Source organism: Trichoplusia ni, chromosome 12 (genome assembly GCF_003590095.1).
Source record: "Trichoplusia ni isolate ovarian cell line Hi5 chromosome 12, tn1, whole genome shotgun sequence".
NCBI lineage: Eukaryota > Metazoa > Arthropoda > Insecta > Lepidoptera > Noctuidae > Trichoplusia > Trichoplusia ni.
The window spans coordinates 2,784,873-2,810,018 of record NC_039489.1 but is presented as its reverse complement, the minus strand read 5'-3'; the positions used below and the strand labels follow the sequence as shown (position 1 = coordinate 2,810,018).

At 35.2% G+C, this 25,146-nt stretch overlaps 1 protein-coding gene across 4 annotated transcripts; it reads right to left on the bottom strand.

The window, feature by feature from the left end:
- Positions 1 to 55: 55 nt before the first annotated feature.
- On the bottom strand, positions 56 to 25,146 carry LOC113499172 (rho GTPase-activating protein 20). Of its 4 annotated transcripts, XM_026879536.1 has the most exons (11): positions 24,240 to 25,146; positions 23,756 to 23,928; positions 22,974 to 23,069; positions 16,161 to 16,252; positions 13,720 to 13,829; positions 9,750 to 9,933; positions 8,738 to 8,815; positions 7,555 to 7,709; positions 7,057 to 7,179; positions 5,278 to 5,368; positions 3,315 to 3,448 (listed from the first exon to the last, which is right to left on the bottom strand). In XM_026879536.1, the coding sequence occupies exons 1-11, from the start codon at positions 24,405 to 24,407 to the stop codon at positions 3,315 to 3,317; spliced, it is 1,404 nt and encodes a 467-aa protein (XP_026735337.1). In that variant the 5' UTR covers positions 24,408 to 25,146. The 4 variants fall into 4 exon arrangements, with proteins under 4 accessions (XP_026735334.1, XP_026735337.1, XP_026735333.1 ...); XM_026879533.1 differs by lacking the exon at positions 5,278 to 5,368 and having other exon boundaries at positions 56 to 3,448; positions 7,546 to 7,709; positions 24,240 to 24,839; XM_026879532.1 differs by having other exon boundaries at positions 3,419 to 5,368.

The following is a 25,146-nucleotide window of genomic DNA, read 5'->3' as shown; positions in this document are numbered from 1 at the left end:
AAATACAAAGACATAAAAAAAAAATGAGGTTAGCGATAAAAGTAAAACATGACAATAATTTGTTATACTTTTTATTCTTGTGTAATTCTTTATAATTTGTGTAGAAAAAATGTGCAAATATAATGGTGAAAATACAAACTGAATTTACATAAGCAAAATACAGTATATAATAATACTAAAGGAATATTCTCATTTATTCCCATATTTAATACGACAAACATATTGTGCACCTCCACACGTTGCACTTCCTCACGGGGCTGTTACATTTCCTAATAAAATTAACATTAATTCACTACCAATGTATTAAACTGCTAGTAACACTGTTTAATTTTGTTAAAGCTTAGAGATCTGTTACATATTTTATGACAGAAAATAATACTCAAATGCAACTGGTGTCGTTATACTTAAGTCGGTGGAATGATAAGACATTAATGTATTCGAGTGTTACTAATAAATTATAATTATAACATATAAAACAGTCTTATAAAGTCAAAAAATATAGTATCTAAACTTTAGAGCAACTTATATTATTGTACAAAAATGTTACTAGTATTTAGTTAATAATGTTATACTTTTTAAAAATGTTAATTTATTAAAAAATAGGACGCACTTGAATAAAGACGAAAAATATAAGCTAATGTTTATGATTTACAAAAACAATCTGTTTTGTCGCTATTGCTATCACAAGATGGCAGGTCGCTCGTCGTACGGCGCTCGTAAATCATTGTGATGACAACAACAACAAGTCTTTCGATCTCAAAATCTACATTAAACTACGACATTCGTTATTCCCCTAACGCTAATCAATGAACACAGGAACTTGGACGTGCAAATCCAAAAATGCAAGCCAGGTATTAATTTTACATTTAGGGTTAATATTTGGCAACTAGTGCCACCACTCGACCACGACGATCACAGCAGCGGCCACACGATCGTATACAGCACTAGGGACCATTTGTTGCCAATTCATCCTAACAATGAGTCTATCTAAAGTCGACAACAAATACCTCGTTCAGGTATAAAATTTAATAAGAGGATAAATATAATGAACGAATATAACAAAAAGTACTTCTTTATATGGCCATATTGTAGCCGTGGGATAGCAGCAATGTAACCACTAGCCGAGTGCTAATACTTATGAATACGTAATTACACAACGAATATAAAATTACTTTGAGCTGCCTTCGATACACAAACCTCTACAATAGCGGCAGGCGTTAAGCCCACATGTGTACGCACGACTTTATCAATTACATAACATAACGAAAACTGCTTTTGACCTGCATTGAAACAATTTAACCTAAAACAGTCTTAAAAATACCATCTTACAAATTAAAGGTACATTTTACAAAAAAACAAATGTGCGAATTATGTGCATGTAATGCCACATATTATTCTAATAATAACTAAATATATACATTTTAACAAAAACATTTGATCCATTGCGAGTCCTATCAACTTATAAAATTATCTATATTTTAATAGTTACCTATATTTAATGTGAAAACTATGATGTAAATAAAGAAATAATATTTAAATGTCAACGTTTGATAACTAAATGAATATTCTCATAAGACTTTTCTGAATAAACTAGCACCTATGTTATTAATTTATTAAGATCCAATTGTAGATATTTACAGAAAGTTACAAAACAACCATTATACAAAAAATCGACAACTGCATGTCATTTTGTACTATTTAATAATAGACAACATTATAATTGCAATATCTGAATGTAGCCGCGTCGAAACGCGCTCTGTGCATATTTCAATCGTATTTGTTCGTTAGATAAGATAAACTTTTCTAAAGATAGTTCAGTCTTTTCAATCGGCTCAAATTTGGCGGTCACCTGTATTTATTTTTCAAGAGCCAAATGTAAGCTGTAAATTTTGGCATGATTCTAATATGTATCAAATACTAACTACAGTGTAGGTAATAAAATTATGACTGCAGAAATTAAGTGTAAGTGAGGTAGAAAGAAATGCACAGTGAAAAGTAATCGTGAAGCTCTTTATGCTAGTGTGATGATATAACCTCATCGAAGTCGGGAACTTAATAACTTTAGTTAAATAAGAATTAAACTAACTATAACATTTATATACAGGAATGTTTAGGCGTATTTATTTGACATTGGCAACACGCGCTGTTAGTCCTTAGCTAGGATTTTTAAGGGATAATTAATTCCATTTTAATTTTAAATATCTAACATTTTATGAAGGTACATTTCCCATGGCACAGAAAAAGATTGCTTATTTTTGTGGTAGATCTTAATTAGAAAAAAAATGTGATGTTGTTGCTTGAACATGACACATCCTAATTTTGTTGGATAAAATCTAACATAGAATTTAAACATTTTGTGTATTCATTATTTAGATCAAATCATTTTTAATTTTATAAAATAGAGAGCTCAAATTTTGGGTTGACAAATCAGTCGAATATAAATTCTATAATAACTTTTTATGACATGTAGAAATATTAACACCGTTTAAGGGGTCTAAAAATGAATAAAATGGCCTAAAGCTTACAACATCAGCTATAAAAATGTATAAACTCGATAATTCCACGAGACTACTATCTATCACATATATTTTAGTAATTCAGCACAACACCCACATGACTCCACGAATTTAATTAGAAAACTTTCGCGCGCGTTAATCGCGGCACGCTCTAAGCTAGTTAGAAATGTGCTACAGATAATACTGACGGAGACACACATTAATTAAGGTATTTCTTAAAAATCTTAACTCCCAATTATTCTGACACTGGGTATTAACATCTATAATAGACAAAGCAAATTCTGTTGTATCAGATGGCAGTGTCCTCAAAATCACAAAGAAATTTTAGAAAGCATTTGAATATTAAGATTTTCATAGAAATGCCTTTCCCGAAGTCTAGAATACAGGTGCTAATACAAACATTTTCTCATGAATTAGACCACTCTATTTTTTGAAGAAACTAATGTCTACGATTATTCGGTATGTTGTAGCGAGATTCACAGAGATTAACAAATTCTGTTTTGACTATGAGCATTATTTGTTTACGAATAATATTTTATTCATGTTTCACGAATGCAATGCTACGTCTTCGACAACGTTTTTAATATTTCGAATTTGAATATAACACAAATTGAAACTGGGTACAATTTTCTTTGAATTTTCTTACACTAACAGTGTATTTGACACAAGTTAGATAATTATGCGTAAACAAATAGCGGCTGTTCAGTTGTCTCGCGTGTTGTGTTATGCGCGCACGGCCGCCGGTGGCGAGGCAGGTTACCTGGTGCAGGGCCCGTCGGCGGAGTGCGCGTGGCGCAGTCAGGCCGTCACTTGACGAGGCTGGAGAGCGAGCGGGATTTCAGTGTCGGAGTGTTGACTGGCGCGGCACGCGGCGCCGCCGCCGCACACGCGCGCGCGCCGGGACCGACGCCGCGAGCTGCGCCGCTCGCCACCTGCCCGCCGGGGACACGTTACACGGGACGCACGCACCCGCAAGCGTACACACGCTACTCACACACCTACTGCTCAACTAGTCACACTCGCTTCAATCTACTACCCTCTTGAAAAGATAGGATTAAATACTTTTTAGCTTTTGTGAATAAATCATGACCATGTAAGAATTCTTGGGAAAACATTTTAAGCTAGCGTTTACTAAAATAAGCGAGCTAATTGGTGATTTAAAGATAATTGCTAACAATTTGATGTAAGAATAATAAAAATCCCGTAAAATATCAGATGTGTAAAAAAAAATATTTTAATTGGACTGCTATACAACAAAACTACTTGGTGCTATACATATTGAATAAACGTGTGTACGCCTGCGAAAGTAATCTTAGTAATAGCAGTAGCAAAATTTATAAAAACATCTTTAATGTTTTCGAATCTTCCAAAATAGGTAACATTTTACTGTGTCTTAAGAAAATTAAAAATACATAAATAAAAATTCGAAAACATCATCCAGAAAGCAAAGAATATCCCAAAATTCCATAAATAAAACAATCATATACAGGCAATCTATTACAAGCCGTCTTTTAACCAATAAATTTGAATAGAATATACATAAATAGTCGTTGCTCTCTTTCTATAAAGGAAGCGTTGACAAGTGGTAAATATCTTGCCATATCGTAGCAACAACATGAAACACTAATGCATTCACTGCACGGTATAACAGCATTGGCTATGAAGGTACAACTTGGCATTGTACTCTATGAGGTATGAAGTATCATTTTAATGGTTCGTGACTGATGTCCAAGCTTATGTGCTTACGTCACAACATCAAACATGCTTGACGAACATACGCAGTCTTGTCCAACACATGCTCGTTCTGGCTTTCCATGTAGTCATTAGAATGTGCTGGCAAAGTTGCGACAAAACTTTTGGAGTTACCATAAAACGCTGTAAACCTCAGACAACATTTAAATCTCTCAAAATTTTACTGATTTAAACATTGCCTAAAATTAGACGCATATTTGACACCTATAATACTCACAATATTATTAAAAACACCATCGATTACAATATCTACACTATTTACAATAAGACAATTTAAGTTTACTAAAACTGAATATAAAACTATGTACAATAGAAGCAACATCTACAATAGTCTAAGTACAATAAGATTTTAAAAGTGTCAATAGAAGAGTCCTGGTAGGAGGAAACGACATAAAGAGAACCAAAAGTGATAGAGAGAGCGGATCCATGCGATGCAAACGTGACGTGCGACATGTCGGACACACAGTGCGACGCATGCCATGCGGGCAAAGCGTAAGCCTGCACAAAGCGTTGGTACCGCCCTGTCAGTACAAGCACGGGAGGCTTTGCTTTTGTCGGAATCCGCTAGACTGAGTCACTTTTAATGAAAAGTGTTTGTACAATGTTCCTCTAATGTCGAACGTAATTAAACAAATTAGAAAGTGACTTAGTCAAGGCGGGCTCGACACGACAACATGGAAAAAGGTACTTTAAATAATATGTATTATCTCGATTTCAATTTGTTGACACGAACGACAAAATATGAGACACGCGACAAATTACACGAGGGAAGTACGAGTTCGGTGGTGTTGACGTTCCACAGTCCCCGAGCAAAGCCTCCGGCGGGTTAGTCCTCCGCACCGAAGCGAACGAACACATATTGACAGTACCGGTGCGCGAGGTCAAAACAAAAACTCTAGGCAGGCGACAAGCACGTAGAGAGCCGTGCTCTCGGTGCGGGCCTGGGCCGCGCACGGGGCCGGGGCCGGGGCCAGGCCCGGGGCCGCGGCGGGGCCGGCGGCCGGCGTACCGGGGCGGGCGCGCGCCGCGTCCAGCGAGGCGGCGGGCTGCAGGAACCACTCCGAGCGCGTGCGCATGCGCGCCCGCTGCCGCTCGTGCACCTACACCACCCACCACGTACACGTCGCCGCGTCGCCGCGTCGCCGCGCCCCCACGACACCCGTCCGCACACACTTCTTAACGCACAGATACCTTCTACTAAAAAACTCATACAACCCTACGCCTAGGGTAGGCAGTCTTTAGCTCTACCCAATATGTTTGAATCATCTATTTTTTGTTTCAATTTTTGTAACATAAGTGTTGCTTGGGGCTCGAATATCTCTACATTATTCAGTCTGTGACGTTCCATTTTTTCGTCCAAACTGATAACATTTGCGCAACAATAATCGAAAGTATGAGATTATCAAATCAAAAGAAAACTTCAATTAATTATTTATTAATTTTTTTCTTAAAGTTTTATTCTGTGCAAATAACGAGGCAGTGTGGACAGATTCCAATTTTTTTTTTTAAAAGTGAGGTGGGGGTCGCGATCGAGCGGCGTCCAATTCGCGCGGCAATTGGAGAACACAGATTTATGTTGACCGGCAAATAATTATGTAATCATGTATCCAATCGTACTCAAAAGTTAACTAAAACTTTGGTTAATTACGATAAACATGAAACGACGGGTTAATATCATATTAGTCACTATATTTCTACGATTAGTTGACAAAATGAATCGAGTAACAGCTCGCCTAGGGAGTATTACCACAAAGGATAACCACAACCATTAACATGATTAATAAATAAAGATATATTATATTATTAAATATTAAAAAATACATCGATACATCTAGTGAAATATTAAATTATGGTCAAAAAAATAATCTTACATCGTTATGTTCGTTTTTTTGAGTGGTAAAATTGCACCAACAGTGCTGCCATAAGCATGGTGTGTTTGTGTGTGCGTTGCCACACCGAACTCTTGAGAAAGCACATTGTGTCTAACATTCCCTTGTATGTCACACGGTGTATTTACCAGTAAATGTATATCAGTAAGAGGAAATATCTAAAACTAACAGATCAGCCACAAGTTTTCCTAAGTTATCTTAAGGGAAACAGACATCACTCATGCATGTAAAAGTTCCACGTGGACCACTGGCGAATATAACCATTGTATCATGTTTTTGTATGGTTCAACTGAAATCATCTCAGCCAATCAGGGGTTTTCAACCTACACGGAAATAATCTGAGTGATCAGACTGGTTTTAGCAATAATTTTGAATAATTATTTTCCTTTTATTATGCTAGAGGTCCACGTGACTTCATAGACAGAACAGGGGAGACAGACTGCTTAGAATCTACAGGTGGATACTGAGAAAACTCTCGTCACCATCACTTATAAAACATGTCCTTGAGTGAGCGCTAGAATTGAAATAATACTCTTTATACATGTATCTGTTTTAAAGTGTTCTATGTCCATAAATGATTTGTTAGAAGCATTGTAGAGTAATTTTAAGGTGTGGCAACACTCGAAAATGTCATGATTATAGTTTGTTCTTAAAACACATGTATGGACATGAAGAACGTTAATAATATCAGAAACCAGAAGACAAGAGTGATTCATTACAAAATCTATTGTAACTTAAAAATGAATCTCTTATAACAATATAAATGGTATGAACCAATTAATTAGAAAAAATAGAACTGGAACAACACTTATTGAAAGAATCGGTTAGAGAATGAAGTTCATCGTTTTAAGAATTATTGTAATATTGAATGTTTGTAAATGTTTGTATGGGTTTCGTACCTGTGGTAAGTATGAGAGGCTCTTAGTGCTCTCGGCGTATTTGTTGATGGCGCGCAACTCCTCGAGCGTCATGTGGGGGCTGGAGTTGCTGCGGGATGACTGAGATGACGAGCTCACGGACACCTGTAAGACAATTAAAGGAAGCTAGATAAAAAACCTTAAATAGGTCACAAACTCTTATTATTATTTACTTGATATTTTACCAAAGCTGGTTGGTAATTATTTTTTAAGGATATTTAAAAGCATTAAGTATCATTAAGTCACTTTCAAACATTTTTCAATCGATTTATAAGTGGAATAGACTGAATTAGATAAATATCAAGTTAAAAAAAACTTCTTGAACTGAATGTGATTCTAAACTTTTGTTTTCAATTTTACATAATATTTACGTCTCCAAAATTATATTTGAACAAATTTTAGTAAATTACTTAATAATCTACATCTTATCTAAGTATAATAATAATAAAATAAAGATGGTGTATACGCTACAGCCATTACTTTGAAGACGCTCTCCTCGAGTGAGATGGACAGGCGGGTGCAGGAGTCGAGCAGGCTGTGCTCGGGTATGATGCCGAGCACGCCGCCCGCCGCGCCCGCGCCGCCGCCCCCTGCCAGCGCCGGCATCGACTGACACTCCTCGGATTTTGTTAGACCTAGTGACAATGTTATTATATATGAATCTTAATATACACTGACAGTGTATTGAATCGTTTTAGCGATGAGTGTTGCCAGCTATCAATCAATAAATATGTCTTTACTTCGCCGTGTTAGAAGTTACTTTTTTTTTATGTTCTGTCTGATTGAATCCTTAAATGAGTGAGAATTTTATTAATTATCGACAGTTAACTTGATCGCAAAGGCGGAGAAGACTGTATAAATCTTTAATATCCGGATAGAAAAGTACTGGCTTTGAGAGACTCTCAAATGTGGATAAACAAATAAGTATCGATAATAACTTGCAGCTGAACAAAACATGGGTACTGTGTTATTTCAATAAGAGAATTAAAAATGCTATTAAAATAACGATTAACAGCAACAAGTTTTCCTTAGTTGATACCCGATCGTCCAGAAAGGATGCTTTAGATTACTTTGTAACTAAATTGAAGTGAAATATTAATTACTTGGAATAAAATAACTAAGAATATACATACAGTCTACATAACTGTATTTAAGACTGCATATTTTCTACAAAGAAATTCTATCAACTGAAATAGTGTCAATGTTATCCATTATAAACTAATAGTTTGGTAAGCTATCTACACAATATAATAGTAGATAATTATATGCCAAAAATAATTAATTATTAGACAAGTTTCGTTTATTACCGACCCGGTTAGTGGTCCCAAGTAAGTCTTACTCAAGAATGAATACAACGGGTCTAACATTAGTTGTGATCGCTACAAAAACCTAATCTACCAAATCTGTGCTACCAAAACCCACATTTATTAAAAGAATATTAAAATACAATTTTTATTTCAAGTTTCAAATTACTGTGGATGTTATTTTTTATTCACAAAGCGGCGACTCACCAAAAATATACAATATTTGCTATGAGTTTTGTAACTTGACTAGATATTTTAACAACTTAAACGACTTTCATTTGGATGACCTGTGAAAAACGTTCTATTTTATTACGAAGTAATTCTTTTATAATAAATGTTATAATTTATATTATATTTACCTTCTAAATTAAACTTGTTTCCCCAGCGATCGCATTCACACTGAAGCCAAGTTTTCTCAGCCTCCAACGACAATTGTCCTGAAAAACAATACAATTGGTTTTAGTTTTATTTTCTTACCAACAAAAATTTATTTAATCTTCTCTATGAATACTTAATATTCAACTACAATTGTACTTCATCAAAATTATCTAATTAAACTTTTTGCGATGTTTTTTTTTAATCGACGAACAAAGGTTTACGACCACTTTTTGTTCAGTAAAACGCAGCAGAGCGTCGAACAATTAATACTGAATTCCTAGTTTGACTGCCTCTTCACATTTCCGTTTTAAATAATTTCTTATAACTTCGTATTGGTGAGAGGACACCCAATAAAACGGCGCGAACAATGTGTGTTGTGACTGAAGTTTCTCATAACAAATGAAGCTCAGTTTCCGTGTTTTTCAAAACAATGTTCGTTCAATGATTTTCTCAGGTATCTTATGCAAATATAACTCGATATTATCTCTGGGGTCATCTTGAATTCAAATTTTATTCGAATCTACTCGTCTTTGTTTCAAGTTAATTGTATAACTTGAAACTGTTAAATAGTTTGCAAATGATGATAAGATTTCTACATTTCAGTTGTGTTTATCTAAAGTATCGGTTTTAGTAAGTGGCTGATGGCTGCTTAAGTACACAAGCTGTTGCGATAATCAGATTACATGACATTGACATATATTTATTTAACGTACTACTTATCTGTCCTAAAATATATGTTTCATTACACGACCTATTTTAAGCATCATTATTTCCTTTTAATATTTTTCTGCATAATACTTATTTTTGCTACTATAAAAGTCCCATCATAAAACCTTATCCCGAAACTGCTTGCACTTTCTTCTTCTCGATAGTTTGCTGTAGAACCTGGTATCAGAGCTAAAACCACCTTTGTTCCTCTGATGTGGCTTTACCACTTAGAAACAGAAGTGAAAAGGAAGAGTTAGTAGGTATATCTGATTATTGGATACGTACTAGCATAAGCCTCTTGGTCGCGATGATGCCTCGGCGGCGGGGGATCTCTGAAGGAGCATATCCACTCGTCCTTAACGCGCAGGATGCGTCCCGTGACGCGCGCGTAGTACTCGTAGTTGTCGCGCCCGAACAGGTCGCCCGCGCTGAACTGCTCGATCAGCTGACGCATTATACGTGTCGCCACCTGTTTAGAAAGTTTCATAAAATAAGCTCGCTTCGGTAGGAATGGGAAAGGCAAGAAAGTTGTTCTGAACTTGTGGTTTATTTATTGAATTGATAACTATGTATCTATAAGGCAAAACTACTTAAGCTTCTATTCGGTATAGTTTGATTGTAATCTATGCAAATACAATCTACGTTGGCAAAGGCAACTAATTTCTACTAATTAAGGTACAGGTGTGTATCTAGTAACTATTAAATACATGGCTAGAAATCTTCACAAGCAAAGAAAACCATTTTTACATTTAGCTTACATAATTTTCAATGATCATTTATCCGATACACCTCTAAATTACTTAGTACTGTTAGTAACAATATAATACACTGAAATATAAACTACTACGCATAAAGGATACGAAATACGTGCATGTTAGCATGTAAAGTTACAGGTGACAGTTATAATGACTCATACAATTAATATCACAATTTCAATGAGTCCCTTACATAAAAAATCTTATACAGGCTGACTTAAATATACAGGAAGTGAGTAACCCTAAGAATCCATGAATCAAGCTTATCAGTGAAGGGTCGAAAAACTAAAAGGTGATGCTACTGAACGCACTGATAAGACGGCACAAAGCAAGCATTGTACAAAAATGTTGTGTGCTCGAAACCATTTGAATTAGGCCGAGTTAAAAAGAGTGATACTACAGGAATTATATACTGTACTAGGTGTATTTACAAAATCTCAATACTAAGACAATGATGTGCTAGTTAGTACAAGATCCCCAGTGATTTAAAGTGAGTGAGGCACTTGGTCGTGTCCACTATTGTCGGCACCGGGACGAAAGATTGCTAACAATATTGGTCAATACACAGTGACTATGTCTTTAACAATGTCACGGACAAACCGCTTGATCAATTTGAATAAAAAGTATTGTAAAGTAAGTTTGAAGCTTTTTAAAACTTTGTTTGATCCTGTTTATCGCCATCCTCCATGGCTGATGTTTGGCAATAATAATAGTAAATTAATAGTAATAGTAAATCCTTAATTATTAAGTAGAAAAAGAATAATAATAATAGGAATCCAACAAAGAATACACAAATAAGCTGTCAAAACTTAAATTACCGTAAACAAAAGTATGATCAAGCTCAAAACAACAACAAAAACCACTACATACAAATCGATTATGTACAGAAAATGCTACAACACACATAAATTAGACAAGCCGGTAACGAAAGCATCAGAACGATGAGCCACATAAGTAACGCAGTGGAAAGTAAACTGAACGATAGTATATTGTATAATATTGGTGGTACTCACGCTAACTTCAGCCTTTGGCCGCATGTTACAAACAGATTTATTACACCGTACAAGCTATTTACATCGCTTTACAATTATATATGTTACATATTCATCAACCAATGTGGACGATGCGTATATGATATGAATGAATACTGTTTTAATTACGTGTTATTTATTTATAATATCGTTTTAACACCAAAACCTACTATTTTTATGTGATTAAAATGATAGCTGTTTCCCTCAGAACTGGATAATCGGTTTATCCAATTCTGAGGGAACAAACATTAAAAAAAACAGACGATTTCAGAACTTCCTTGTTTCTAAAGTCGGTTGAAAAACGAGCATTAGACATTATGCCTGTAATTATAGAGGTCACTAGGTAAGAACCTCTACATGAATGCACAAGGCGAACTGCAGTGCGGGAGGAATGGCGGCGGATTGTAAAGCTTGCCACCACCCCTGACGTGACAACCACGACCACTCTGGCAAGAGTGTAACGACAAGGAAGGAAGGTAAGAACAATAAAAATATATTTATTCCATCTATTTAAATAAGACTCGTTAAAGTGTATCTGACACATTACTCCATTTTGTATCAATTCTTTATAATTAATATTATCACCAATTTTAGCTAAACCTTTTGTTTCAATACAATTAAAATGCCTATATTAATAAATTTTAAAATAACGTCCTTAACCTTATCTTCGACAATAGGTAATTTAATCATAATTTCATAATAAGTTCAAGATACGTTTGAAATAAACATCAATATTAGAGAATCTTCCAGACATGGGGACTTTTAAACTAATGATAATTTATTGATAACATGGCAACACTTTCATTGTCTTGATATGGCTCATTTTAATTTTGCAACTATTATGTTTTTCAAGTTCTTCTCATAAAGTTTTCAAGATTTAAGATTGTTGTCCCATTACTTGGCAAAGACTGCACTTTCGTTTAGACTATCTCGCTTGCAATTTATTTGAGAGAGCTGTAACATAGGATAAGTTCAACAATATTTAGAACATAATGAACGGTATTCAATCCGATGTTCGAATGGCATCAGTAAGGCCGCAAGTAAATAATAAAATAATTCAGAGACACAGATATACAGTTTAGAGAAAAGACAACTATTATAGGACTAGGTTATCTAACGTAGGCACTTGAAAATCTTGAAATCCAAACATTGAAAATACTTTTTACATTCAACAAGCACAAGATAATTTAAATTTAACTTGTATCAGATAAGGAAACATTACTATAAAATCTTACTCGACATTGCTGATAAAAAAACTGTTTATTGACTATGAATTATGATAAGATTATATTGCGCGCTTACTTCCTCTTAGAATAAGACTTGCATCTGTAGAAGCGAGAAGACATACTAGACGGTGTAGTGTTGTCTCTCTTCCACGAGTCGCACAGTCATATGTAAAGGTGTGTTGGTAGGCTTCCTGCCTTTCTGGACGTATTCACAATTGTCACCCTTGACTTGAATTAATCTCAGTTTACGATAACTTACAATTGAAATTGCTTTTTACTGTTCACCTGCGCAATCTATAGAAAATGTAGCACTTTTTCTGCAGGCAGTTGGATATTATTCTATTCGATATCTTTTTTTTTATCCTCAGGATGTCAGTCTCCTTAGACTTTAGGGCTTTCCTCAATATTTTCTAATTACATTTATATAGGTAAGTATTTAAGAAATAACTGCACGGATAGCTGAGTGGTAGACGTTCTCATGTCAAGCCCACTATACGCCAGGTGTTGTTGGTTATATCCCCGCATAGAAAAAGGATTTATGTGACCCACGAATAAATGTTCTCAGTCTGGGTGGCTTGTGCATGTGACACAAGATAACATAAGGATTAGTTTCCGTAGCGTCGGATTCGTTTTCAATAAATTAAAAAAACAACGATACTATCAATTTCCCTTTACAAAATACTTATAACAATCATTGAGGGAGCTCGCAGTACCAAAACAAAGGTATACATATAACACATGTCCACATCAGGTGATTACACCGAAACTCGATATGTTTAATCATCGATAATGGTGCAGCTATCACGAGGTGCGCAACACATACATACACAAACATGTATCGTTTTACAAAGCGCATTCACTCCCCTTTAACACACATTTACATTACTCATATTGTTTTCTACACATTGAAACAGCTGTAAACAAACTGTGTCATTTCGTAGAATTATATTTCATTAGGATCTAGGAAATGTTGATACAGATAAGACTTATCAAGCTTTAGTCATCTCTTAACGAGATTTTAAATGTTTCATCATAAAATGTTATTTACGTTAGGTAATAGACAGTGTACTGTCACTGGATGTAACTGGTTTACGAAAAACCATGGCAACGAGAAACAAACGCTATCGAATCAATATCTCATGATAAATTCAACATTTGCACTCGAATACTTTCGATTTTAATGTAGCTAACGACCTATCATAAAGCCATATGGTTGTGTATGACAGATAATGATAGGACTGACCTTGAATCTTTGAACGTCCTCCATTGTGGCTGTTTTCCCGTCGGACACGCAAGAGTGGAAAAATGATGGCGCCACCGACACGCCCAGGGCTTCGGATGTCATACCTGTACCTAGAAACAATGAATGATATGTAAAACTCACATTCACACACAAATTTAAAGATTTATATTTCTGTTAGGATCATGAAAACACTGACTTTCGATATGATAAGACACTCAAAAACAATGCACAGTTCAAATCCCACTAGCTTACACTAGTGATAAGATTACATTGAAGAGAGGCAATCAATGACAACTTTTTCGCCGCGTTTTTATTTAAGTAAAAAAATCTGTAAATAAACAAGACGAAAAGAAATTCGCGGAAAATTGAACGTAACGGTTTTTCTCGCAACATTTACAGAAGAGTCAATCAACTTATCCAATGGTCGGATGCTAAAAAAACTGTTTAAGCGGAAAATTACAGTAATTAAAACCACAGATACTTAATTAATCATGTTTAAATTTAAAACAGTAGTTGTAAGAGTGTATAAGTGGTAGCGTTATCACGCAATGGTGTATGGACGAAGTGTTGAATTCTCTGGTGCAAAAAACTGCACGAATGTTACAATGTAATAGTCATACATAAGTCATAATTGAATGGAATAACTTTTATTCCTATTCACGTGTTAGGAGTGTCCAGATCTTAATATATTAAAGGATGATGATGATCATCATCATCTCAGCCTATAGCTGTCCACAGCTGGACATAGGCCTCTCCATACGTTCTCCAGCGCGATGGGTTCATTGCCACCTGCATCCAACGAGACCCAGCGGCTTGATGATCACTTCTGAGTAACTGTTTTTTTATGATAAACTATCAATGTTTGGTTGCATTATGTTGGCATGCTATTATGCGAGTCACAACTGAAACGCATCTGAGCCCATGTCTCAAACGCAGGAGTAATTAACATAATACTTTACATATTAGTCTGTGCCTCAACAATGACGTACGGACAGACGTACGACGCATTAATAAGGCCCGATATAGTGCCTAAGAAGGCCGTATATGCAGCTAACAATCGCACACGACGCTTTTGTCGGCGATGCAGACGACAATGTGAAGTAAAACTATGGAGTTATTAAAAGGCACAGAGTGATTGTAGCGACATACGAAGAAGCTTACGTACAAACTGAACAAATAGATACCCAAGTATTTAGGATGATACACAGACTTAAGACATTAAATAAATTATTGTTCAGGCATCACTAGTTTTTAATATGCAACGCACACGCAATGTCATGCAATAATCAATAGTCACGTCACATTTTGACAGCGATGTTATTATTAAATAAAATCTAGAATAAAAAGATAGAGCATTTAAAAAAGAACAATATTTCTATAAGAACAGTGACATTTCCAATGAAATCGCAACATTACCGAAACTAGGACAAAATAGCGCGACCCAAATAAATAATATAAATATAATAGATCAAAAAGGTTACGACCAAAGCAAAACTAGTAAAGTGTAGACGTCATAACGAAGTAGGCCAACAAATAATCCAGCGAGACGTTCCAAAGAAATATGAACTAATCACACAATGAATGTAAAGTCGTTGCATCACGCGTCCCACGCCACATCGCGTGTAATTCTAATTGCCATAATCAACACTCATTATTTTTGTTAGGCCACTGCCAAATGCTCGGTATGTATTGTCATGTCATGTGTAACATCTTAAGCCTAATTCCAGGTATGTTAATCTAGCTATTAACGTTTTTAAGACTAGACAAGAACTGCAAATATTGACAAGCAACATACCTTTCTTTATTAGCAATTAGTCATTTTGTTGATCTTAATTAGATTGTTCAAGGGTAAGATCGGATTAAGGAATGACCTCAATGGTTATATGTAATTCCCAATTTCCAGGCGGTCTTAATATGTCAACAACTCAATTTAGATAATAGAAGATTGATATTGATAGGAAAATAATCGATGACCTTGAATTAAGTTTGAATTGTGTTTCATGGAAACAGCTTTTTCGGGGCTGTAGCTTAACGTGAAAGTAACATTAAAATGTAAACATTATTTAGAATGGGGGTTTATATGATTTTAAGTCTCACAAAGCTTTGAAAGCCACTAGAAGCAGTTCAACCCTTACCATTTACTATTCATATTAATTAACATTTTTTAATCAGACTTAGAAAGGATATTAAAACTTAAATCTTAACAAAACAAATTATCGTAAATACACTGACAATAAGTTTAACAACAAAAGTCTTAAAATTGCACATGTTTGATTTACGCCAAACCTTTTCGTGGTAGTTTCAGTACGTCCAAAAAACCCAGCTCTCCAAATCTATAGCCGCTGTGCGAATGCAGCACAGCTAAACGGGTTACTAATACAATAAAAGCTTTTGATTGCTTTCACATCGGCCGTTGAAACTGAAGTTCCTCAAAATCGTACCTGCTTTATCAGCGTTGGATGCCATCACCCGAAACGTGCCGAAGAGCAGCACCAGAAGTCTCTGCGTACAGACTGGTAACGACAGGAGCAATCTGTGGACAAACATTCAACATTATAACATGAATACATTCCAAATAAGTCTAGGAAAGCGCGCCACACATGCCCACCATCGCAACTCCCGTAAACCAGGATCAACATAAGAACTAACGAAAACCACCTAGCACTTAAACTAGACGCTTCACAGGGAAGCCTTTTACTGGCTCGGAACCCGCTTCGTAATCAATCAGAAGTAGTAAAAAGGAGTAGGAAAGAATATTTTAGAAGCGGTATTTAAGTCTAGGTAGCAAGAAGTTGTGTCCCATTTGCAGCTCATTTTGAACACAGTACCCAAGTTCTTCCTCTTATGCCCCGTATTTCGATTGTGTGCCAAATCTACTAACTTCATTTGACTTCAAAATAGTATGATTAATTTGTCTCACAATTGTAAATATTTCGATAGGTCTACGCCCTCTTCGTGATGAACGCACAGTTTAGATCAATTAATAAATTCATAGTAATGATAGTGAAAACCTAAAGAATCACATAATGTTACAATGAGCGATTCTCGGATTCGATTGAGAGAAACGACTCGCATGTTCTTTGGAATGATAGTGATCTTCACAACACATGCCTACATATTGCAGCGGTTCACGCGATGAGCCAGATCAATGATCTTTAACATCATGCAAGCTTCATACATAACATTAGCCCAATTACATATCGCCGTAATCAATGTAATCTCCGATGATTAAAAAGATAAACTGCAGTTTCATGCATGGTAAATTGGAATTAGCTACCGTACTTTTGCGAAAAAGGTGATTAGATGCAATGCGGACATTTTTTACGGTTTTTATGGTTTATAATTTAGATTTTGCAGGCCGAATACATCATTGTGGATATGTTCGGATTGAATTGTTATAAATGTTTTGTAGGAATTAGTCACTACAATCAACTGTGGTCTAAAAGTATTGTGGTGTATAATTAAGAATATATATCATTTGATACGATAGATAGATTACATATTTTCTCGGTGAGCACATTACGAAGTACCAACGTACCAAGTAGGTATTAGTCACTTGCACTTTCGAAGGGCATTATCTGCGCCCTTACTAATCCTCTGACTCGCCGTGCAATGGACAGTCTCGACATTTAACTCTACGTTTCGGTTGTTACGAATCCCCGTTGTAAAAAAATATAAAGTCTTTTTCGATCGAGTCGACGCAATCATTATCATATTTACATAAAAAAAAAATCAAGCGAAGTTCAACAGGTACTTACTCTAAACCAACAAAACAATATTAAATTAATTATTTTCCGTTCCAACTATTACTATAGAGTTTTATCAACCGACCCAATTATTGAAATATAGGAGGAAAAATAAATACGAGAGGTTATTGCACCTTCGGATAATTCACGGTAAAACCGCACAAATAACTCGGTCGGGTGTAAGATTGATATCAATGAGTTTTGAACGCTGAACGATGGCATTGTGTAACGTATTGAGGCGTCGACTTAACGCATGAATAAAGCGATTACGTTAATACACTCAATGTTGTTCCTATTATACATGAATTGAGCTTCGTCTTCAAGTGGAGGAATGTCCTGTTTTGATTACGACTGACGTTGATTCTTGTACGGAATTTCTAGATATAGTAGAATAAGTATCTAGTAAAGAAAAAAGTTTTAGCACAACTTATTCCAATAGCAATTTCAAGATCGTTTAGATTTAGACTAAAAGATGTGACTCCATTGAAATGAGAACGACCTTTAGAAAATTGTAGTTTATATCAGAATAAGAATTGAAAGTATAGGAACGATCAGCATAAACCCATTTGACACAAAATTACAAAAACGAGCTACTATTTCAATTGGCCGATCAGAGAGCTTCGACCATCCTTATAAATGAGTGTCGTATAGCAATGTCATTCGCTTCCGTGCACTGGGCGTGACAAGTCAATCAGACACGGCCCAGCGACTAATAGAAAAACGAATTAAATTCTACAAACTATAGTACGAATGAACTCTCATAATCCAAAAAGCTTTTGGATTTTGGCAAAGTTTCCAGTAGCCAGAATGAGTGAGACTTTAGAAACTCTTCTATGAAGAACAAAGTATCTCACATTAGAAAAGACTGGGTTTTTTTTTTAATTTTTACACAATAACTTCTAAGTCTTTATGCCTTTTTATGAACAAAATTGGTTCATACAGTGTAAAAAAATTTGGAGATAGCAAAAACAAAAAAATACAGAGGCATTCAGAACATATTTTCTGAAATCGGTTGAAAAATACAGTAAGTCGTGGTCGGTGACACTGCAGGGAACTTGGCCAAGTACTATACACATAATATTGCATTACCATCAACTCAACATGAATATCTTCTATTTTTATCTATTACCAAAATTGAGTACATGTAGTCCCCAAATGGGATACAAGGTAACTTAATGCTCGATTGCCTCCGTAGGTACTGGCGGCTTGTACCTGGGGTTCACGCTCAATATGGCACCCACGCCCACATTAGGGCATCAAAAATTTTAAAGTTCATCGTGATAACACAAAGTTTGTTGGCATTAACGGATTATTCAGGTAAAAAAATCAATCAATCATCATAGCCTTGAAAATTAATATTTTATCCCGATGAATAAAAGATAAGGATACATAATTCATATGAAACGCATCGTAATTTACATTATAATACATTATACAACACGATCTTTTAACAGCTACTATCGCGGCAAGAAGTGTTTGTACATTTTAGGATTGCAGCTCAGATACTCTATACAAGCTCAAAGTTCTCTGAAAATCGGTTTAACCGTTTTGTATATCAGACAGACAGATATATCAAAGGCTGAAATTAATTCCGCGGAATAGTTAATAAATCCATGACGATTTCTGGCTATCAACAGTCGTCTAAATGAATCAACAAAAAGCTTGAAAAATGAGAGCACCGTTTGTTTCGGCCGCGACATGACCAATTAAATTTGTCTTGGCTACGGCTCGTCGTACTCGTCTTTAAAAGAACATTAACAAAAGCAGAAAATAAACTGAACTGTTTTATTTGCTTTCGGAAACTTTGCATTATGTTTGTGATGCTATATGTTTCCAGAGATTATTCAAATATAAACTTTATGAAGAGAGATACTTAAAGGTAGATTTTAAGAAATTTATTTTGCAACAGGTATAATTCTCTATTTACCTAGTTCATACATATTTACGTACACATAGTAATAAAATATAATTTGTTTTCGGCCATGGCAACTAAAGCACACCGTTACTATACGTTTGCGCATCAAAATTCAGGTCGGGTGTTCTATAAACAACCATTGTTCCTATCCATAATACTAACGTATAGTGAAAGTCCTATACACGCCATTATGGCCATCAAACGGTAAATTAAAACACAATAAAAAGTAATAGTATGGAACCTTTGCCATTATGACAAGAATTGATCAAAAAACATCCTAAATTGGGAAAACGGCATCTGAATTAAGCCTAGCGTCGCAGACATTTAACAGTACGTTCGTAAGACCTTTTGCCACCAGAGAAGCGTGGATATCTTCTTCAAATCGTGATCTAGTAAAGTTCAATGAAACTTATTCATTGTTCGATCACGCTCCACTGAGCGAAGGGATTGCCGTAAAATGCTTAAACTATATGCTGATTTTGTCCGCATTCACGTAAAACAGTCATCAGAAATGATTCGAAATACTATTAATACCTTGCAAAGCAGTTTTGTTGTATTAGCGTGGATAAAAACAATCATTTATCTATCCGTCTACAACATTCGCAGGATCGTATGCAACTTCTTTGAAACTGGAATAGCGAGCTCATCTTAAAAAGCTGTTCAGCATAAATGGGACTAGTCGAGATGTCTGAACGTGTTGGGTGGTAACGGGGTAGGCTTAATATAGTCAATGCAAGTCAAGTGAGGAGAGACGGGAGGACATGGGTGTTCTCGATGATAGAAGCTTTATGAGACATCATGTCGCGCATTATCGTGTTTGGCAAAAATATATATTTATGGTCAACATCTTATTATTACGAAAGAAATTTTCGACGTTTAATTAGCAATTTTTTTTCGCTCAGGCCCGATTGCTTACATGATTTTCTGTCCTTCTGATGAAATTTTGACAATACAAATTACATCAAGCTTTTTTCTTAAGGTCAGGGTTGATGTACAGCAAAAATATCAGTTTTTTATACGTTTTTTCTATTTTAGTAATTCTTTTCTTTTCTTGCATTTTGTTCTTAGTCGCGATTCCGAATCACACTTAACAGGTCTTTCATACGTTTTTGCTAAGTGCACCCAATTAAATCGGTTATGAAGGCACTTTTAGATCGTTACTCAATAAACTAGGCATCAAGATTGATGTATGAGAGCTTCCCCGGGTGACGTAATGTATTTATGTTACGTTAGGCACGCCTAGGTAATTAGCTAGTCTCATTCAAGTTGATTGGCTAATCCTTTCACTATGGGGGTTGTAGTTACGGACCGACAAACATCCCAGACATGGGGGAATTAGACTGAAATAATTGACATAAAATGGACAGGGTTTATGCTTGCAATGTATTTCCTATCACACTACAGTTATCAGCGTAGAATTTTACTATGTTTGTTGGTCCTGCAAGCAATATTGTGTTACAAAATAAGTTCGTATTATTCTGCTGTTGCCAACTTAGGAGGTTTTTACAGGCTAGAACTAAAATTTGATATTCTTATATCCAATTTTATGTGTAAGGTACAAGCTAGAAAAGTCAAAATATGCCGCTTATTGAATAAGAAAATATTTAGGTTGCGGGATATTCTAAGTAGAATTGGGTATAAATAAATACGTAGTTCTAACTAAGATGGACAGACATAAAGTGGCAGTGTTAAGTCATCCACATGACTAACAAGCAAGTTAGGAGTTTCTCAAAACAAACGTTTCCTGATGAAATGCACATAAAGCATATCAGGTGCTTATCATCCCACACAATTACATAAAAGTCAACGGAGGGAAACGGGTTACTTACGAACATTACGAGCGTGCGATGAGCAAACAAAGTATAAATACTTGAGCTAACGCATAACACTAACGTTTTACTACTGTACTACTGTTCCCGTGTTCACGATGTAATAGTCAATAACTTTATGTAATAACTTTTTGAATTACCTTCATACTATCTTAAAAAAAACTTTTATTAAATATGCCGCGTACACAACATTTTATTTCGTAGTATAGAGATTGTATTGACAGTAATATTCCGTAAATAAAACCATGTACGCTGAGTTTTGCCTTGTCTACAACAAAAGGAGAAATTGACTCTATCTACGATAGCATTAAATAACATTTTATCTAATAAATTAACTAAAAAAAATTGGCAGACTAAAAAAAAACACTAATCAACTTCTTTTTCGTAATGACTGCGACATAAACGCTATTCCACAGGCGTAGTAAAACCTGACACGGGAGTACACCGGAGGTCGGTAACCCGTCCCTGCATGTGCTTTGGACGGCGACTCATCAAGGAAGATGGTACACATGCAAATGCATGTAAATTGTTTTGTTTGAAGCAACTGCGACTGCGCCGCGGTGTGCCCTTAGCAGAACCATCGAGACTTTTTTAAATCCCTTTCGAAACGTCAATCAGATTTCTTTGTTTATAAAAATCCTTAAATTTGCTCATATGTACACTGATTTCTTTTTGATATGAAATACATTAGGATTTATTACTGGCTGCTATCCTAAACATGGGTTAGCAGTAGACTGACTTCACAGAACCATTTCCTTCATCAATTTTAAGGCCTGCCATTGCTTCATCAAATTCTAAGTATTATTATCATATTAAATAGATGGTATTATGGATACATTAAAATAGCGATGGTTAAATATTTACAAACGACGTTTAATTCAAGTTACTTTTCAGTTTTTGGAGGTTGAAATGGCACAGTTAACCTGCTAATCAAATGTATCAATTGAACGAAAAATGAGAACGAAATTTGCATTTTAATGTGCTTTTTATGTGGTATAATCAATTTTCGTAATTAGTTGCGAAAAAAGTTTGTGTGCATGTCGTTTTTTATGATTTTAATTAATTTAGAGACAACCGAATCGAAATTAGGTTCGAGACCTATACCTGTTTAATCCTCGTACGTAAAACATTTGTGTGATGAACAAGAGCTCTAAACCTGAATCTCGTAAAACATATACATAATATAGTCACTTCAACTGCTACAAAGAAAACTCTATAATTTCACTTTTATGAAATGTTTGTTATACATTGTTGACAAACACATACATACAACTATACAGTGTACATTTATATAATTTTGTATGACATTAACACAATTTCATGCAACATGTATACAATAAACATCTTATTGTAAACAAAATCATTATAACTCATTTGTATTATGAATACAATACTATACACCTGCAACAGCTACACAAAGCAATAACATACGTTTTGTAGCAATAGCTACTATTTCTACAGATGATTTAGTCTATGCTACAAGAATTGACATAGTGCCATAGCTACCTTTTTTAGAACACCATGATGGCATATTCTTATTACTTGGCGCTAATTGCATTGCACTATGATCATTCAGAATAAAAGAGAAAAAAAATAGTAAAATAATATTTGGAGCTTCATCATTTAATTTGGTTCAAATGAAATATCTTCCTATTAAACATTCAAATCTACAGCATATGAACCATGATGGAATCCATATGAAAAATTTAATGTCATTTCATAAATCTTTATTGTCAATACGGTGGAAGTATGTGGAGCACTGACCTGCGTATTTCATCGACTTGTTGTTCCTCAGGAAGTTCTACTGCAGTGAACAGGTGCATCTCACCATCACGGCCAAACACACCACCAGGGATTTTTCTAAATAATACAAAAAGGGACATTAAAAATAAGGCCTGAATAGTATAGAGGTAGGTCTCTGAGAGATGTATGCAGTAGGTATACGCAATGTTTAGTTACTTGAAGGTACAGAATTATTATGAAAAGAAAAGTGAAAAAAAGTTGTTCATGTTCAGAAAAAAAGTAGGAAAGTTAATACTTTACTTTAAACCTAAACTCTACTAGATTATAACAGAAGATTATTAAATTTTTGGAAATATAATTTATGCTTTAAAATACAATCAGAGCAAATGAAGTAAGGTCTTTATTTTAATTATGTTAGCAAGTGGAGTCAGAACATTTTTTTTTAAGATAATACATTGTTAAACCTTTTTATTGTTTACCTTTTTCAAATTTGATCTTTGGAGCTAAGTATTTCTTTCTCATGTAATTAAAAACTGATATTGTTACCATTATTTTTATTGAGAGATTATGAATGAAGGTGGACTTTCAGGATATCACACAGTCCTTTAAAAGCAAACAATAATGTTTACTAAAATATTATCAGATAAAGAAGTCCTTTTATTGGGGTACAATATTATATACTCATGAAAATGTCCTTTTTAATTGGAAAACTTTTGAAACAATTAATGCAATGAACTCATGCTTTGAGTGCAGTTGTGAAGAACTATGTACAGGTTAACAAGTCTAATAGCAAGACAGCTTACCTGAGGAATTTTTTGAGCACACTTGCAATAGTATACACTGAGTAATTGTCCACATTGACCAGGCGGCCGGTTTGCAGGAAATGAATGAGTTTCTTCATGGCTCCCTGATGACCCGGCGCGCGAAACACATCCCGCCGCAGAGGCGCTTCTTTGTTCAACTTCAGTATCAGCACCTGAACAAGCACCGCAGGCTCATCATTACACAATTCACCACACATTTAACACTCTTCAGATTATTAACATTTTATAAAACAAAACAAATCATGCCACACACAGCTAACAAATTTTACAATCTAGTCAGTCCGAAACCGACAGAATACAGACGTAATAATTAACAATATTTTAATGTACTCGAATACTAAGGACTACTTAAGTTCCTTCGACTCATAAACAATGGGTCATATTCATGATCATCATCAAAACTATTAAAAATGTCAGGGGCGTTGGCGACGAACTCAGTCATTTGGACACACAAAATACTAACAAGTAGGGGTCCGGGAATATCGTCCTTGCAAACTTCGTGGAGCGGAACACCAAACTTCACTTTTTCTAATCTCCTTGGATATGGCAAAGAGTTAGGATGCCCGCAAGACGTAACCACATTGCTCAATGTAGCAGCTCGCCGATGCATCCTTCTAGCCCAGTTACTCATTTTGCCTGATAATGGGGCGTAAGGCTCTGAACAACACTATCAACCGAGTATTAATGATACAAGCATTTTTTAACTATCGTATTTCGATCCGTTTTTATAACAAACTTGATTATAATTGAAAAAAACTGAATTATTTCGATATTTTCGCGTTCCCGTTCGTTCGCTTGCCTGCCGTCAGTCAAGCCGTACGTACCGCACGCACATATCACACAGAATACAGATGATAAATTAAAAACTACTAGAGCTGTGAGAAGTATTCACTTGACGGGACTAATACTGCGTAACAGGAACAGATAGTATTTTTTAATCGATCGCTCAATTTCTAGCGGTATTAAACACATTTGACCTGGATTCTTTAGTGTAAAAAAATATTAATTCCACCTTATTTCACATGTTCATCAATATCTGTAATAAAGGTCTCGTAAAAAAATTAAATATGTTGGAAAAAATTATAATTATTTCAGTAAGTATTGTCAGACTTTGTTTAAACTACGACTTACGACCAAAGGTTTAATTTTTGCAAGTGACTAGTGTCAAGCTAATTTATGAGATTTTGCTTAGTCCGTCCATTACAACGTCCTTTGTAGATATTCACGATTATTGTAATGATGTAAGCAATTGTGTTCATAAATAAAAAATATTGTCATGACCCATGATATTCTCCAGGTGCTAGCTGATATACAATGCGATCAGGGTGTTTTAGTGTTAATCCAATACTATCCGTAATACGAGCGTAATA

What these genes read in the sequence shown, in the direction of transcription:
- LOC113499172 (XM_026879536.1), bottom strand. Translation starts at nt 24,407, where the DNA reads ATGAGTAACTGGGCTAGAAGGATGCATCGGCGAGCTGCTACATTGAGC. An exon ending in CGACCAAGAGGCTTATGCTA is followed by an intron (nt 8,816 to 9,749) that starts GTACGTATCCAA and finishes ATTGTTTTTCAG; the next exon opens with GACAATTGTCGTTGGAGGCT. An exon ending in AAACAAGTTTAATTTAGAAG is followed by an intron (nt 7,710 to 8,737) that starts GTAAATATAATA and finishes CATTGTCACTAG; the next exon opens with GTCTAACAAAATCCGAGGAG.